Source organism: Eptatretus burgeri, chromosome 2, assembly GCF_056783735.1.
Source record: "Eptatretus burgeri isolate ZD-2024b chromosome 2, Ebu_testis_v1, whole genome shotgun sequence".
Lineage (NCBI taxonomy): Eukaryota > Metazoa > Chordata > Myxini > Myxiniformes > Myxinidae > Eptatretus > Eptatretus burgeri.
Window position 1 is genome coordinate 146,316,353 of NC_140962.1, and position 18,658 is coordinate 146,335,010.

At 43.1% G+C, this 18,658-nt stretch overlaps 2 protein-coding genes across 5 annotated transcripts in view; one reads left to right on the forward strand and one right to left on the reverse strand.

Annotated features, from left to right (window-relative positions):
* Nucleotides 1-18,658, reverse strand: part of LOC147033460 (semaphorin-3A-like) — a 226,025-nt gene that overhangs the window by 114,345 nt on the left and 93,022 nt on the right. For both annotated transcript variants that reach the window (XM_085871648.1, XM_085871647.1), the window contains exon 2: nt 8,648-8,710. In XM_085871648.1, coding sequence (XP_085727774.1) covers nt 8,648-8,710 — 63 coding nt within the window. The remainder of the gene's footprint in view (nt 1-8,647; nt 8,711-18,658) is intronic.
* LOC147033461 (uncharacterized) overlaps nt 1-18,658 on the forward strand; it is a 42,408-nt gene that overhangs the window by 9,056 nt on the left and 14,694 nt on the right. The gene's annotated exons all lie outside the window — the stretch shown is intronic.

An 18,658-nucleotide genomic window follows, 5' to 3' on the forward strand; every position in this document is an offset into this window, starting at 1 on the left:
AACATGTCCCCCACTATCTCTGAACCCCTTCATCTGATGGGTGCCCAGACCTTGTATAATAATAACTTTTTTTTTTATTGAATTTGCCTATTTCTCGTTTTCCAGGCGTTGTCCGCACAACGCTTCTTTATTTATTTTAAGAGGTATCTTTCACTTGCTGTTCCATTAATTCGAGATGAATGTCCATTATACAGATTTAGTGGATTTAGGATGACAGAAAGTAGTGGAAAATACCTTATGGTTGTTCTTGCCTCAAGGGACAGGCATTACCCTCCACCTGCCGGAATCTTTGTTCCCATAAACGGCTGTCAGAAATCCAATGTGGACTTCTAGCGGACATTTAGCCTAAGCGTCCCCTTGAGCAAGAAACTTGTTTCCAATCCTTTTGTGTCCACAGAAAGGGCTCAAACGCTTTGAACCGACTGGGCCGTGTCAGCTTTGCTTTGGAAAAGAGAGTTAAACACTGCCATCAAGAAAGGCTGTTTGGATCACCCTGACTTCCTTTGTTCCTTCCAATCCGGCCGATATTATTGATTGCCGTAAATGGAGTTCTTTGGGGACTTCACTCGTTGATTGTAGCTTTCCTCGTGATTCAGATCAATCTCACAGCCGCGTCTTTGGAAACTGCCTTGGACACCATGGTTATTTGTTTTGCGATACATCCTCTGCATCTTCCTCATCTGTTCAGGCTTTCGATCGGACTTCACAAACAAACTCAGCAGTAACAAGATGGCGGATACAAATTCTTATGATTGAGGAGTTGTGAACTTCCTGTTCGTAAGTGAATGCAAGATTATTATGAAGACGTCAGTGGGGAGGTTAAGTTGTAGATATCTCGAGCATTTTGGTAATTGAGTCGGGGTATTAAACGCGCTTTCTGGAAATCATTTCCTCAAGCGAACCCAGAAAATGGACCTCGGAGATTACTGACGTGCATGGTCATACCCTGTCAACAACGATCAAAGAGATAGATGTATCAATTCATGATAACTCAGGTCTGCTTTTGGTGCCATTGGTTAATCAGAAGTGTGGGCCAGTGTATGTTTTGGAATAAATCTGCTTCAAAGTCTGCCCACGCCACGAGGTTGGGTTGCTCATTACTGCGAGGTGGCAGGTGAAGGGTGAGCGGGGAGGGCTCGGCAGCAGGACGGTCCTCGCGGCAGGGACGCTGCAATTAGACCGCCGCACTCGGCCTGATAATGGGACCTGCGGGGACATAGGCTTTGCCTTGCTCGGCATGCCACTGCTATGTCTCGCCTGACAAGCCGTTAACAGACAGTGACTTTTAATTACCGCCATTCTCGTGGGCTCTCTCCTCTGCCTTTTCTTCAATGCACGTCATTGATGAAATCCATGCTAGGTCGTCCGGACAGAAGGTGGGCTCCGAGACAACCTCGCAAGGATTTCATCAGTGATGCACCATTAAATATAGCTTGCAAAAGACCACCATCTTAAGTTGAGCTTACACGAGGATTATCCAAGAGAAACCCTTGACATGCAAAAAAAAAAAAAAGCTGTTTCGACCGTATGCAAGTGTCATGTCCACATCCGATTAACTTCCTCTATCTATGTCTGGTTAAATGCACATACAATTGCTCTCTTGACCTATGTGCACATCTAACATCAGGGACATCTTCATACCGAACCCACATATTTGGCAGGAGGTTTTGGGTCGCCATGCTACCAGCCCAAAGGTTTTGCTTCTATCTGAGAAAGGTTTCATGGGATTTTTTATGGCAACATGATTGCTGACATGACAGCTGCCTTTTTCCAATCAACTCTGCTGGGGGTCGACCCCAGAATAGACTACTCAGTGGAGAGGATGCTAACGAATGAGCTATCCTGCTGCTTTGCCCATGAAATAATCAATGCTCTCCTCTTCTCTGTAGGAACACCAAATAATACATGCCAACAGCTTGTTTTATCTGTAACAGATGTCTAATGAGATGTTGTAGAATTATTTCGCTGTATTAAAAGTGGCAACTGTTTCCTGGAATATATATATTTCGTGTCGGTATCTTTTGTGGTAATGATGTCGTTAGTGTGAGCGGAATGGCCCGAAAGTGCCCTGGGATGGACCACGATGCATCGCAGAATACCCAGGGTGTTAAATTTCATTATTCCCTGCATGACGATACATCTCAGGATTGTAACAATTTAATTCCCGAGTTCTCCGGGTTTTTATACGTCTCAAGGTTGATGCCTGCTGCTCGTTTTCCAGTCCCATAGGCTCATTGGCTCTATTATGATTATAGAACCCCTATATTGAAATATTATTGGTTGAAACCAAGTGTCCAAGATCTGCAGTTCATGTCGTGATAAAATGTTTCGATAACTTAAGAACTACAGGATGCGAGGCCAAGGCCGGTCCAACGACTGCTCCACCTACAACCCAATGATGAAGCTGCTGCTCGAAATGGTTGAAGGAATCGTTTTACAATAACATGCTTTTTCTCAGAACATGAAAGGCAATGGATGAAAACTGGAAAACCTCTCCTGCTGGAGTTCATGGTCAACCGCAATTCCCTTGGGACAATTTCAAACTTCGCAAATAGGGATCGAGCAGAAGCTGGAGAAAGTAGGTGTCCTGGTTCGCATCATTATTGGCATGTGGCCATGCTTGCGAGCTCGCCCGTGTTACAGGAGAACATTTTCCTAAATACACGTGTTCCAGGAGATGTATCACTATTACTATCCCAATAACCTCAAAGGTCTAGACACTCGATCATTGTCCTTGATTCCCCAACTCCCCGAGTAAGGAAACACAAAACTTCACACTGCGTTCGTCCAAACGACTTCCCATCCTGCTGCAATTGCATGTTAGAATCGCAACACGTTGTAGCCAAATAACCAAGAAGGTATCAATCTACAGTCAAAACTATAGAGAAAGTCTATTAGGCAACCCTTTTACGACATCAAAGAACAAGACCCGCAGCAAAATCTCTTCCGTTCATTTTCAAGGCCTCGGCGAGTGCTTTTTAGATGAATCAGAGTGCTCTTGTTGAGCTGCTTTTGTGCCGACCTGAATGGTTAGATCCGCTAAGCCCCGGCCTATACATTGAAGGAATGCACTTTCCGGGCCCTCCATTGGACTCGCAAGTGTGCAATTTTCTGAGTATGCACAGAAGCTCGTTCATTCACCCAAACACTCTTCTCTCCAATTCCCAATGCCAAGGGAGCTATTCTGTAGCCTTTTCCAGTCCAAAAGAGGGTCAGCAACATGTAAAAGAGCGCAGGACACAGAGACTCATTATGAAGAAGATTACAAAAACCAGTGCACTTTGCAGGACCTAGCATTCTGCTTTCTCTACAGAGGACGCAGTGTAAAATGCCATTTGTTTCCACGATTTAGTCCAGCATTCATCGTGCGGTGCAATAAGAGAACAATCATGTCGAATTGAGCAGATGCACTTCTTGCCCCCAGGAATCTCTCCGCTGTGGTCGAATTCAAAGCGGTGGAAATTCGATTGCATTCAAGCAGGTGAAACAGAAGTCGGATTGCAAGTACAGTAGCTATGAATGACACCACTTTATTGTTCAGTTTTACTTCTGAGCTGTCTTGCATCATTCGTCAAGTATATGAACGAAGCAAATATAAGGACTTTCATGAAGAGGCTTTCAGGATGCCTTTCTCTGCTCGTCTTTCCACATTCGGTCTTTCCCTCGGGCCTCGTGTATGCATGGCGGGTCAACAGGGTCACTGTCCAGGTGCTCAGCGCCTCTGGCTGTCGTTCATCTTGGAGATATCTCAAGATTGTCTCCCTTGTTTTCAAAAGTGACATACGTCTTTTCCTAAGATAGCACCTGATATAAATCATACAAGCTGTTGTCCTTAACTGTCAGGATGCCGGATAAGTAAAGAGAGCCAGTGGGTTTCTTTTGTGAGCTATCTTTACGGCGAACAAGCTGATCATTGCTACCGATTCTAATTCTACAGTAGGATCCATTACAAACGGTTGTACCATCTCCGGAGAGGGAACATCACTTCGAGCTTGAGCATTTCATTATACAAAGGTGGAGCTCTTCTGGTGTGACGGGAGGTGGTTGAAGTGAGAGAATACATTCTGACCTCAGAGCCCTTGAATTCCTGAAGGATATCTTTAATAAAGATGATACGTCTTCGCTCAGAGTGCATTGAGAAGTCGAATGGACACATGCTGATCGTGCAAGGGAAGGCCAACAATGTTCGCAATGACAATGATGCGTTACTTAATACACTCTTGCAGCCAAATATATATCCAGCTCACATTTTGCAAACAAGTCCGTGTCAAAAAATTGGAATGAACCGATATTTGTATAATGTATGCGTGCGCGCAACAGGACAGACACGCGATGGGGATGCTGGCTGATTTTGAAAGTGAAACAACAAAACAAATTGAAGAATGAATTCTTAATTATTTGCTTTTATTCTTATTCTTCTTCTAATTCTTTCTTAACAGCGTGTCTAAGGAGGAATTCTTAACAGCGTCTAAAGAGGAGTTGTTGGCAATGATTTCAGACAAAGTGAAGTTATTTCCCAAAGCACTCTGGGTACCAGCAAAACCATCTTTATGACGTCACTTTTCTCTCTGCACTCAGTGGGATAATTATGGTGGGATTTCCTCCTCCTCCTCCTGAATGCCTACCAGTGGAGTTTGTCTGTGTTCTATCTCTTAAATGCTGTGTGTCAAGCAAGGAACAATTTTTTGAAGTCTTTGGTATGATTCGGCTGGGGTTCAAGCCACTGACTTTCCAGATTAGGAGCAGATGCACAAATAATTATGCTACCAAGTCTGGTCTAATAATTTATTTATTTTTTTAAATACATGGTCAAGGCTCGTGGAAGAGCTATGACGCAGAACAGCACAGGACACAACATAACAAAAGGAATGGCAGGAGAAAGGAGAAACGCCAACAGCAGGGCCAAGGGAGAAAATAGACGGAGATGGACATACAAGGGATGCAGGTAACGATGATGGGTAGGGGAGAACGCAAGGCATGGACAAAATGGATACATAAGTAAAGATTTTGGAGGGGTAAGGGGTGGTTTAATGTGCGTAAAAAGGGTCATGCGACTTGAGATGGTGGTGAACAGCTGTCTTGAAGACCTGGAGGGTATAATGAGATTGAAGAGAGTATGGAAGGTGGTTCCACAGGTGAAAAAAAATAAGAGGAATAAATCAGTGCAGGTGAGCAGTAGTTCTGGGTTTAGGTAGTTTCAAAGGAGGGGGTGGTTGTTGGATTGCATACATCCTGCAGATACCTGGGGGGGGGGGGAAGAGGGAAGAGGGTGCAAGAAAAGAAATGAAGTGGAAGAAGACAGAGAGACCACTGACCTGTCGGCGATGGCGAAGTGATAGGCCCATAGACTCAGCTTCATCGTGAGATATTCCAATGATTCCAAATGCCTGGTTTCGACAGCATGAAGCCAAGAAAAGTGAGAGGCGTGAGTGCCAGCACAGAGGGGAGAGCAGTACTCCATCAGGCTATGGATTAAGGCTTTCTCATTGGATAAAAGCTCAGGTGTGCCAAGGAAGGGCGTTGTATGATAGAGAATGCCCAGTCGACACTTAGCTTTGGAGGCCAACAATGAAATGTGGCTTGCACAAGAGAGATCATGGAGGCGAGTGAGACGCAAGTGTTTCAGTGTGTGAAAGTAGATAGAAGGTTTTACAGTATGGTCCTTTCAGAGAGAGATAGAGATAGAGATAGAGATAGAGATAGAGACAGAGAGAGAGAGAGAGATTTGTGGGATTTCTCAGGTTTGAAAGGCATATTCCAAGTGTTTGACCAGTTTGTGATTTTGTCAAGGTCTGAAGAGAGGGACGAGGGTGCTGCCTGTCTGTCAGAAGATGGAGGATGTCTCGGCCAAGTGTGGAGTCATCAGCAACGAGATAGAGAGGATTTTCCAGAGAGTCAGTGAGATCATCGATGAAGATTAGGAATAAGATGGAACCTAGAACACTGCTTTGGGGAACCACAGCCTCGACATGGAGAGGAGAAGAAAGGGTTCCGTTGAGAGCCAAACATTGGCTCTGAGACCGGAGGAAGTCAGTCATGCAAAAGTAGAGTTGGCCTTAGATTCCATAGGCGGACAGTTTGGAGAGCAACGTAGGATGCCAGACTGTATTGAAAGCTCGAGATATGTCCAAAGATATTGAGGGCCTCCATCATTGTTGGGAGAGGAGGAGCAGCATGTCCACAGTAGAAACATCAGGTCTGAATCCGAATTGATGATCTGAGGTGAGGCTGTGGGAGAAAAGGAATCACTTTATGGCAACTGCGATGATGGATTCCATGACCTTGCTGATGATTGGAAGTAAGAGGATCTGTTTTTGCACCTTTTTATGTAATGCTGTGATGTTTGTTTATTTCTAAGCAGATGGAAGATGACCTATGGTAAATTACAGGGTGAAAAGTGTGGCGAGAGGATGTGCAAGAGGAGCAGAGCAAGGTTGTAGGACATGTGAGCTGATGCCCTCTGGTCCAGTCGCAGAGTCAGTGTTGAGGGTTGCCAGAAACCTTTCCACCTTCTTAGGTGAAAAAGACACAGAATTCAGGAGCAGTTGGGTATGACTGGGAAATGTGGGTCCAGAGAGAGGGGTTGGGGACACAAGATTTTGAAGCAAACACAGAATTGAAGCATTCGGCCTTCTCACGAGTGGAGTTGGCTGTGGTGCCATTTGAAGAGAAGGAAGGAATGGTAGGGGAGCATACTCCAGAAATGGAATTGACAAGGTGCCACAAGATGTTAGAGGAGGGAGACAAGTTTGAAAGTTCATTCTTGAGATTGAGCAGATGTTGTTTTCTGGCTGTCCTGTGGGTAGACACACACTTGTTGTGGGCTTTGTGGAATGATATGTCTGGTGTTGGCATAATGGTTAGGGTGGTGGGCTTGGGATCCTGGGATTCTGAATTCAAATCCCACTCAGCTGTTGAAGTAACACCAGGTGGGGTCGACTCGCCTGGCATCCTTCAAAGGTCAGAAAAATGAGTGCCAGCTTGCTGATATCTTGTGTCGGAGTGGTGACCCATCCATGATTGTGCCCAATAGCCGAGGAGACTGCGATAGGCAGCACCAACGCTCTGCACAGAATCTGGTCCCAATGGGTGGATGGATGTGGAATGATCTGAGGTTGCCTTCCGTTGGATTTGCCTTCCAGGAGGAGAATGCAAGGTGTTTTTAAGCAACTGCCTCACCACAAGATTCAACTAACCAAGAGCGGGAGGACGGGTAAGATAACTGAAGACGAGATGGGATGAATGTGTGCCTAAGAGAAAGTATGCCTCTGTGGAAAATTTCCCAGGCTGAATTAATATCAGGGGTGGTAGATAGAGGAGACCAGTCCTGAAGTGTGATGGCTGGTTGGAGTCCCTGTCTGTTTGCCTGAGTGAACTGCAAGATTTGCCAGCACTGAGGCTGTTCTCTGAGAATGGCCAGACAGACATTGACCTTCACAAGCACATGATCAGACGAGTCAATTGTAGCAGAGGATGAGCAAGATACATTGGCAGGAAAGTTGGTCATCACCAATTTCAGAAGGGAAAATTTGCCGTTGGGAAAAATCCGGGTGGGAAAGTTCAAGGATTGAGTCAGTCCCATGGAGTCACAGAAGTCCTTTGTGGAAGTGCCATGGCTGGTGAGAGAGGTACCAACACACAGCCAATTAGCATGATGATAATTGAACTCATCACATATGACAGTTGGCTTCATCTTGATTAGTCAATCAAGTAATTATTCTTCATTTGATCTTACAAAGAAAAAACTGGACTCCATCGATGGTAACGATCCATCCGTTAGAGTCCACAGGAAAGTGAATAATTTAGTGAATTTCTGAAAGTAATACACTGACGACTCAAGGTGTGAACGCTCTTTATGTGATAATGACTCCCCTGGGCGTGAGTGTTGGCCGAATGTGAGCCGTGGACGTGTTGAGTGCAATTGCCGCCTTGTGTGAGCTTTTAGCCGATTTGACCTTGTGACCTGTGTTGTCCACGTTACTTACTCCCCAGTTTCTGAATCGTCAATAGATTTGCCAATGTCTGGACATCATCTGCCACTTTTTCCTCATCGGTTACCACAATGAACGTTGCCACCTTGTCTGTTATCTTTCGTAAAACGTGAATGCCACTTTTGGTAATGCTTCTTGTGCATTTAGACATGTATTTGCAAAATTGCTATTGCTGTTTGGTGTGGTATTGACTTACACAAGGTTTCCACCAAAATGTACAACCTTTGGGTGTGTACACAAGATATTTTAGAATGTACGACCTGGAAGAGGACGATTTCACTTGAGGCTCACGTCGTGGGTTCATCTGAACACTACACATGAACACGATACAGGTCAGAAAGTGGGTGGAAGAAGACACCTGGCTTTGGCACACGATGATTAAGAAACTCATTTACATGAAAGAGAGAAACGACATCATCTTATGCATATACTTCAGTATTGGGGCTTGGATTCTGAAATGTGAGATGAAAGTTAGATCTCCATTCACCATGCAGGTTCCTCTTGGAACTCTTCCACAATGTTGTGCCAGACATTATATGAAATAATAAAGAGTGTAGTAAAGTTTGAAAGGAAAAACAACGAGTAATCGTTTATCCTTCACAAAAGTTGGTTCAACCACCAGTAGAAATATGCAGCGAAGGAAAGTTGAAACTCACCTGCTATGTTGATGTATAGTGAGCGAACCTTATTCCAGTCTCCACCTCGATTCGTGCAAGGACCTGTAAAAGGAAAGAAAAAAAAAGCCAACAACTTAACAATAATAGTCATAAAAGTTTATACGTCTCAACAGAACATCTGAATGAACTTTCCTTCACTGAGAGAATGGAAGATTGTGCTCAAACATACGCAGGGCAGCGACCAAGCGGCAGACACCGGGATAATTTGATTCAAGACTTGTACGCCAATCTGGACCGAGTCCCAGTCAGAGTTGGGTTACATAAGAACAAGCACATCACCATTAGTCTCACTCGCATTACGCGCCTTCCAGAAATTATGAATATTCCTCGACGTCAGGAACAAGAACAACCGGTGATGCAACAATTCATGCGAGTGCTTGAATTGAGAATGGATTGATTTGTCCCACCTAGGTGTTTCAGTTGAAAATGTATGGAAATTAAATTATTACTATAACTTAATTCCAAGTCGGTTGGAATTCAAATGCCAAGTCAATCAGGTCAACAGTTTGTTAACGTTGTTTAGCACTTCGTACGGAGCTTGAGGAATGTACAGTATTTCACAGAAGTCAGTCGTCATAAAGCCATGCAGAATATTGTCATATTTTTCATCCCCTGACATGGCCTATTACTAGCTTTTTTACAGTTTAAACTTAAGTCGTCATTTAAACACAACAAACTTTGCTCAAATTATTTCTGTGAAGATCATGTATGTGAAGTTTCTCCTCGATCTGTCCAACCATTCTGGAGAAGAGGATTTTTAAAGGTTTTGGGGGTAAATTCAACATGGCTGCCAAACACCTATGACAAAGCCACCTATGACATCATCCCTGAACCTAGATTCAAAATATTAAATACTTCTGGCTGCCAGACCATGCGTCCGATGTGGTTGAAATTTAAAACATATATTCACCATGACTACAATATCATAATTGTGACGTTTCATGTCAATTGATAAAACGTTAAAGAGAAATAATTTTTCAAAGATTTTCGTTGCATCCAATAAAGTTGCCAGACCATGCGACCGATTAGTCCATGTGACGTGTGTGTGTGTGTGTGTGTGTGTGTGTGTGTGTGTGTGTGTGTGTGTGTGTGTGTGTGTGTGTGTGTGTGTGTGTGTGTGTGTGTGTGTGTGTGTGTGTGTGTGTGTGTGTGTGTGAGTCCACATCTCTATATTTTCGCTTAAAAATTATTTTTCTTTGCAATTGTTACGTCCAATCGATACAAAACTTTAAACCCAGGAGGAACTCCCCATGGAGATTATTTTCTTGAGAACTCTGACCTCAAAGGTCACATGATATGATAGCCACATTGCATTAATGGAAAAAAAATGGACATCTCCGAAACGGTTCAAAAAAAAAAAAAACTGTAAACTTGGCATACGTCATCAACTTCCCATGGTGTATATAGGGTGATAACGATGATGTCATCGGTGAAGTGGTATTCCAGCCATAATATTGATTGAATCTAAATCCTTCTCGGAAAAATCTGAAACTTCATACATGTGATCTACGACCCGATGTGAGTGAAGAACTAAATTTACAATGTCATTGAGGATGTGGTGCCTGGTGTTGACGTAATGGTTAGGGTGGTGGGCTTGGGACCCTCGAATCCTGATTTCAAATCCTGCTTGGCCGTTTAACACCAGGTGGGGTTGACTCTGCTTGTCATCCTTTTGAGGTCAGCAAAATGAGTGCCAGCTTGCTGGTATCCTATGTCGGAGTGGTGACCCGTCCAGGATTGTGTCCAATAGCCAAGGAGACTGCTTTGGCAGCACCAATGCTCTGCACAGAGTATGGTTCCGATGGATGGATGGATGGGCATGTGGTATGGTAGCCATATTTTAAAAACATTCTTCTCCAGGACTGCTTAACAGATCAATGTGAAACTTCATACCTATGATCGACTATCCATGGGGAATATAGTTATGAATTTCTTTTTTTTTCATATTCACGGTCATTGATGCAATTTAGCTTTAATGTGCACAAAGTGGTTGTTAAATATCCTGGTAATGAATCAATGAAGCTATGGATAATGGCAATGTATGTGACATAATAGGGTGCAGGGATGATACAGATATATGGGCCATAATAGCAGTGGCCATAACCATTGCATTTTCAGTTGACGATGGTATTTTTGTTGAGAATGAGCGCGCGAGGCGAGATTAGGCCCTCTATGAATGCCATCCTAGTTTGTCGTGAAAACTTACAGAAATCCGATTTCAAAGAATCTCATCAGCTCTTGTGAAATAATTTTGTAAAATAATTTCTGCAGCATTTTGGTATAGTTTGCAAAAGTGAATGTGTGACCTTACGGGTTCACTCACCGTGTTGTCGCGTTGGCACACATTCAAATCAAAGTTCGAAGACTTTGGAAGAAATATCAGGCGATAAAAGATATCAGGCAACAAAAGATAAGAATCAAGTAAGAAAGTCATAAAATAAAGTAAACATTCAGACTTGTTTTTGGCGACAGTACAAAAAAGGGCCGATCTTAGATAATCCACTGTATAGGTGGTACAAATGGTATCAATCCCATCTTCGGCTTCAGCGTTAAAAGCAACCCCCGAGTTTGGTGCATACTTGAGGGGTGGTGGCCAACTCCTCCGTTTAGTGAACGTTTCACGGCAATAGATCAGGTAAGGTTCTCAAAGAGGCAAACGAAAAGCAAAACAGTATGTACATGTCAAATGGGGTCACACAGAGGAGGGTTACGTGGCAGAAGGTGCTGATGGGTTGCTCGTGTGAAAGACTCCAGGGAATGGTGCAAGACTCTGAGTGTCGGGGTGAATTCCAGAAGCAGGAAAAAAAATAAAAAAGGAGACTGAGACAAATGTGGAGGTATTGTTAAAAATGTTGGACTTATCCACAGAGAGCATTCGGTTAGAGTGTAGTGTTGTCGATACTTGATATGATGCAAGTGGCAAGGTCTTAAAGGCAAACTATCTCTGCTTCCTAAGGTATTTCCAATCAATCAGTGAAAAAAACATAAGTGCATGCTTCAGGATACAGCTGGACAAAGATAAGGAAAATGAAAACACTGGGGATCCCAACGTCCATACAATACAAGTGCATTTTGAGGGATATTCAGACCTTTATTTCCAGGTAAGACAGATGAATGTGGGCCAAATGCTTTGTTGGAGATGTAGAAAAAGAGGTTGAGTCAGGTGATCGCTTTCTTGACAGTGTCATAGAATTCGAATTGGGAATCGCTTGATCGTGGGCTTATCGGAGAGATAGTACAAGGATGGATCATCATGTCGTTTTGATACAACCCTGGTGCCTCCATTTTTCAAACTCTGCCCATGCATTGAAACCGTTAGTCGGTTAAACAAAGCTTGGTTGGCTTGAGTTTTGAGGTGGTGGTGAGATGAGGGAAGATTGAAAAAGATTATATTATAATATTATATATATATATATATATATTTATATATTATACAGTCCTACACTATCTGGTATAATGGATGCAGGGGAGCACTTACCTTTTAGCTGTCTAATCTGGGTTTGATTCCAGACTCCACTATGAAACTGTTTGTTGGTGATTCACAGTCAGGCCTTTACATCACAGGTTGTCATCCCTCGTATGGACATTAAACTGGGTGTCCCGTCTGCTTGCATTAGTTGGAGGATGTTAATGACCCTTACTGTATCCTTTGTTAACTGTTGGTGGGTTATCTCCAACACCCTGCATAAATTACAAATATTGGCCATCGTCAGTCTAATACAGGCCTGGCCAAATGGTTTGGGAAAGACTTGGGCCAAAAACTTTCCGAGCCGACCCCACAATAAGTTGGGGATAATTGTGGCCTTTAAAGTTGTAGTAGTTCTCCTATTGTTTGTTATTGTGTCATAATTAAATAATATTGTTCTAAACAGTCTTCATTAGAAAACCGATAGTTTTGCTCACCAACTAGTCCATCATAGCTTTGCGAGTACACAGAGATAAATAGTAACTTCAGGAAAGTTTTATCTCCCCAGATTCAAGCTCAAAAACTACTCCAAGTAAGGTGATGGAGAACACTAGACTGGACCCCAATGCGTGCGGCTTCAAATCCAGCTGAACCTAACAATTTGAAGGTTTCAGATTCTCAGCTTCTGGGTACTGAACTAGTCTCAGGAGAATGATCAGAAATTTGAACAGAATCAATACAATTCACTCACCAATGACCTTTGGTGAAGGAGTTATCTGCCTGCCTGAACATTGTGGTTTCCTCTTAATGCCCCCCAAGGACAACTTGACATGAGAATGATCATGCTATGACAAGTCAGCATCACCACTAATCACTCAAAACAAAAAAAATATAACAAGTCAACAGACACAATACAAAAGTGTGACTCAATGCACAATACAAAAGTTGGCTTGCAAATAAACGGTGACTAAATCTCAACTCCGTAGGTATATCTGAACATCGGCCCTCGAGGTATCACAGCAATGACTCTCGATGTGTAAATAGGAGAGAAAAAAAATTAAATTCCAAAGGTACAGTAGCAGTGATACAAGTCGACAGTTTGCAGTTTGGATAATAAGATAATACTCAGAATTCCATCCCAATTATGCTGTAGCTCACTGGCTAATGACGGACAACATATGTGATGCTCCAGTAATGAGGAGAGTAGAAACAGTGGAACCAGCGTGTAATACCGTTACGACAGCTTGGCACAACGGACAATTTCATCGTGGCGGCCTCACTATGTGCTCATGAATTATTAAACGGATATCCTACAATCGTAACCTCTCACAGGAGCGAGCGAGGTTCTGAAAATGAGATGTTTGAGAACAAGTTCGAGCAGAATCCTCAATTTCTTATTTCATCCATTGCTGCGGATGTGATCGTTACTCGTGGATTGCATGGATTATGATTTGGCACAAAATCATTTTGCATTCACATCACATTGTGTCAATACACAGATAAAGGAGTGAAACCTTTACTAAGTTATGGAAAGGATATCCATCTTCATGGGGGTGTTGGAAAAGTTCTACAAACGAGATAATCACGATGGTCCAAGACATACAAAAGTAAGAAAAAAAAAGAATTGATTCATTCTGAGTTGTGTGTTGCTTGTGGATATGGTAAATTGTATTTTTCTTAAAAAATAATTAGTTAATTAAAATTTGTGTTGGTAATGCAGATGTTGAAGTGTATGTAAATAAATAAATAATTTAAAGTTGTGTGATTTTCGTGGAGATGCTTGGTAAAGGGTATATAATAAATAAATAATTCAAAGTTTCGTGTTGGTCGTCATATGGTAAGGTAGATATATAAATAAATGATGGTTCCTGAAATCATTGACAATCCTGTTCGATTCTATCCTGTAAATCTCTTTTTAAAAATTCCCAAAACTCCATCTTGGTTCCGATCCCAAAATCTTTTGATATATCTCATGCCCAGATATTATATTACCCAGATACGTGTACCAAGTATGAAATAAATTCATCCAGTCATTTTCAAGAGGCTTCGGATGAACTTCAGATGGGGGCTAAAAAAAAAAAAAAAAACTTTTCAAAATACAAGAATTCATGATTGGTAAGAAATTTACACACACACACACACACACACACACACACACACACACACACACACACACACACACACACACACACACACACACACACACACACACACACACACACACACACACACACACACACACACCTACCCTGAAGGCAACTGCACTCGAAGATAGCAAGCAGTCCAACCTGGTGCGAAGGGTCCTTCAAGACGAATAGACCACTTGCTACCCACGACCAGTCCAGACAGGAATTTGTAATCTGTCCAGGATGTCGGTGATAACTCTCTGACACTTCACTTTAACGTCACCCACTAATGATACCAGATGGTATGATCCATTTAACGTCGAGCTGAGGGATGGCACACACCTTGATGAATTGTCCGAGCTGCGAAACACCGGGCCGACAGGTTATAGTTGGGCCGAGATTCGAGCCCAGACTTGGACAGGTTAGAGGTGAGTGTGCATGCCTCCAGGGCATAGGTTATCATGCCAGCCCTGATATACATATGTGTATACACACACACACACACACACACACACACACACACACACACACACACACACACACACACACACACACACACACACACACACACACACACACACACACACACACACACACACACACACACACACACTCGGCCAGGCAATGCTTTTGGTCCAAGCCTGCTGGGCATGCCTGAAGTTTGGCTGAAGGTTATTTGGGGAGGAACTTCTAATTTGTTCAGAATGCTGGAGATAACTCATCGATAACTTTTGATTAAAGACACCGAGGGATCTTTAACGTCCAGAGCCTGATGCCAGCGAACGGGTCCCCGGCCTATCGTCCATCCAACGGACGGTGCACCTCACACTGAAATGCTCTGTCCGCGAAGCACCGTTCCAATATTTTATAGTCGGATCAACAATCCACTCCCATCTGATAAATTTAATTAATTAATTGATTAATTAATTTATTTATTCGTATGCAGTCTGTGGCTGCCGGGCTGCATCTTTTTCTTGGGGCGCAGCTGTGTCGCTGATGCAATGCCCCCGTTACCAGTAAACTGGTACTCATTTTTGCCAAACTCAGAAGGATGACAGCCTCAATCAATCTGCCTGGTGGTAGTTCAACGGTTTGGCAGGTAGTGTAGTAGATAGTAGAAAAATCGTGCAAATTACGATACAAGCATCAAATTTGGCATTTATGTTCTGCAGGGCTTTCTGATCAAATCTGCCCATTTGGCCATTTCAAAATCCAAATTTTGAAAAATTTCAAAAAAAACAAAAAACAAACAAAATTGAAGTCAGAGCTGGCTGAAATTCTTGAAGCGCAAGTGAACATCCCAGACAGAGAACCAAGGGGAGATGCAGTCATCATTGATGGCTCAGCACTTATCAATGCCCTTCCTCCACGCACTTCAAAGATATTTGATGACTATGCTAAAGAAGACATCATCCCAAAGGTGGAATCCTATAGTGCCAGGTACGAGAGGGTGGACGTAGTGTTTGATGTGTACAATAAGTCAAGTCTGAAGTCCGAGGCAAGGGGGTCAAAGGTCAAAAAGGGGGCAAGGAATCAGAAGAAGAGTGACAGGAACCAGTAAGACCCCAAGTAGCTGGAGAAGCTTTCTTCGAGATGACAGCAACAAGACTGAGCTGTTTCACTTCCTTGCGGAAAAGATGTGTGAAGCACAGACGACAAGCACAGTCATTGTCACAAAAGGAGAAGATGCCATTAGCAACACAAGGAAGTCACTGGATGATGTGTCTCCATGTTGTCATGAAGAAGCTGACACTCGAATATTTGTACACACCAGGGATGCAACGACGGATGGTAGCAAGTCCATTATCATTAAGGCCAATGACACGGACGTACTAGTGATAGCAATATCTGTACTGCCATCCTTACATGAACTAGGTCTTGAGAACATGTGGATTGCCTTTGGCCAAGGAGCCAATGCGCGATGGATTCCAATCCTTGAGGTAGTTTCTACAATAGGGCCTGAGAAAGCTAGAAGGACCCCATACTTCCATGCGTTCACTGGATGTGACGTCGTGTCTGCCTTTCGCAGTAAAGGGAAGAAAACTGCATGGCAGACTTAGAACGTCTTTGATGATGTTTCTGAAACATTCACCAATCTCAGCCAGCATCCAACATTGATTCGTGATGTTGACTTTTTTTTTTTTTTTTTTTTTCAAATCCTTCAAAATTTTGGATTTTCAAATGGCCAATCAGGCAGATTTGATTAGAATCCCCTGGAGAACAAATGTGCCAAATTTGATGCTTGCATAATCATTTGCATGATTACTCTCAAAAATTGCTGTTATCTGCCCCCACTAAGGAGCTTGAACTCAAGACATAGGATCTTCGGCCACTGACCTTAACCATTAAGCCAGCAACAGAACTATCTGAATAATTTATTGAGAAATATAGAAAAGATAAAGACTTTTAAAAGAGAATGGCAGGACGAGGGATGAGGAGGTGATGACAGGGGGATAGAATGAACAGCCATCGATCAGAAGGTGTGAGTTGTTTTGCTGGAAAACAAAATGAACGGCTGACAAATGAGCTAGGTGGAACTGTAGGCAGGCAGACCTAGTCGAGCACAAAGAGAGGTAGTAATTTATTGTCGGGGAAGGAGAAACCAAAAGTAAGGGAAAGGAAGCAGGTAATAGGATAATGAATAGCAATAGGCACATATGAGTGCAGGAGGTGGCGGTTATTACGACCTCGATTCCACCGATGTAGTTATCAAATTATGCAAATTCTTCCAATGCCATCACCATCAACCGCAATTTGCAAACTTCAGCGGACGAAGGCTTTGAACATAACAGAAAATGCCAGAGCCGCAGGCGATGTCAGCCTGCTGGGCCTGGTCGGGCCTTTGGGCCTGTCGCGGAAGTTTCAGCAAGGCCTCGTGTTGTGCATCCAATAAAGCATTCTGCTATTCTGGTCCTTTGTCTGGAACACGCGAATCAAGCGAATAAGCAGCCGCTCAATGGTTCGTGAACATGACGCAGGCTTCGAAAGAAAGAAAAATGATCTGAATTATATATTTAGTCTGTTTGAAATCAAATCGAAGGATTTTTGTCTTGGTTTTGCATATTTTAAAGCAACTTTTTAAGCTTTTTTTTTTGAAAAAATTCATTTATATGTTGTTTTTTGAGGGTAATGCAAATTTTTTTTGTGTGAAAGTACAATCCCAAGGTTACATTCAAGGTGAAGCAGCAGTTGTGGCTTTTGTCGCTGATATTCACCAGGGACGCGGACACGATAAACCCGAGTGCCGAGAGCTGGTATCGCCAGCGAGGGCGAGCCTTTTGTGGCAAGGTCTGCACCGCTTAGCGGAATAAGTGAAGCAAAATGAAATGACCGAACAAAACAAACAGGCTCAAAGGGTTGCCTTCAAACTCAAAACAGAGGTGTTCAAAAGACGTGTCGCGGACCCTTAGGCCGCCCGTGCATTAGTCTTAGGCCGGCCAATGCTCGCTCTAAAGTGGAATGCCAATTTGGGACAGGGAGCTGAGGAAGGCTACCCGCTCCCCCCTGCCACCCCCTTCCATTCTCCTGGCGCCGACTAGACTGGGTCATTAAAGCACAGAGTTAGTTATGATAAAAGGGTTGTGTTTGGTCTTCAACAGCTTACCCTCTAACTCCTAAAGCTATGGTTATTGTAATAACTAACACAATGCAACTTCGGAAACAAACAACAAAAAAAAATCAATGGGATTGGAAGAATATTTGAAAATCAAAAAATTTGAATGGGAAGTATTGATCCGGCGAAGCCTGTTTTTGATTGATAACCGTTACATGAAGGAAGGGTTCACAAGAGAAATGGCAGGAAGGAGGGAAGTTGGGCTTTCAATTCCTGTGGTTTCCCAACCATACATGTCACAGAAATTGTCCAAAAGCAGGAGAACTAGTCGGCAGTGGTTGTTTGTAAATACAAAACATCTGCTAAGTAGGTTTTTGTAATATGAAAGTACATGGATGAGGTTTTTGTATTGTACTTTAAGTGACCGGATAAACAACCCATAATGGTTCGTAATCCCAAAATCACAACGGCCGTATTGCAGGATGGCAAAGGGTCTCATTTGCATGTCACACCAGTGAAAGAAGTTCCTCTTTGATGTACACCCTCCCTTTAAAACTCAACGCCTGAGGCCTCGGTGTAACCCCAGCTGAGATATCCTCTCTTTCTACATGTCTGCCTCGCACGTCCCCAGGAAACAAGCACATGGAAGAGACTGCGCAGCGTTCCTTAACCAAAGATTTAAACATCGGGTTTCACTTACTGTGTGAGAGACCACATTTTAATGGCAATGGAACAAAAAAAAAGAAATGTATTCAGCTCCCTAAGGTTATACAGTCACTCACCGCACACTCGTTTGATTCAGCAAAAATATCGGTGGAAACGTGGAGATGAGGGTTTGGGTGACTTTGCGGGAAACTTTTACTCCCATACGAACAGAGGTTCGAGTCTTGGCCAACGGACTGTCA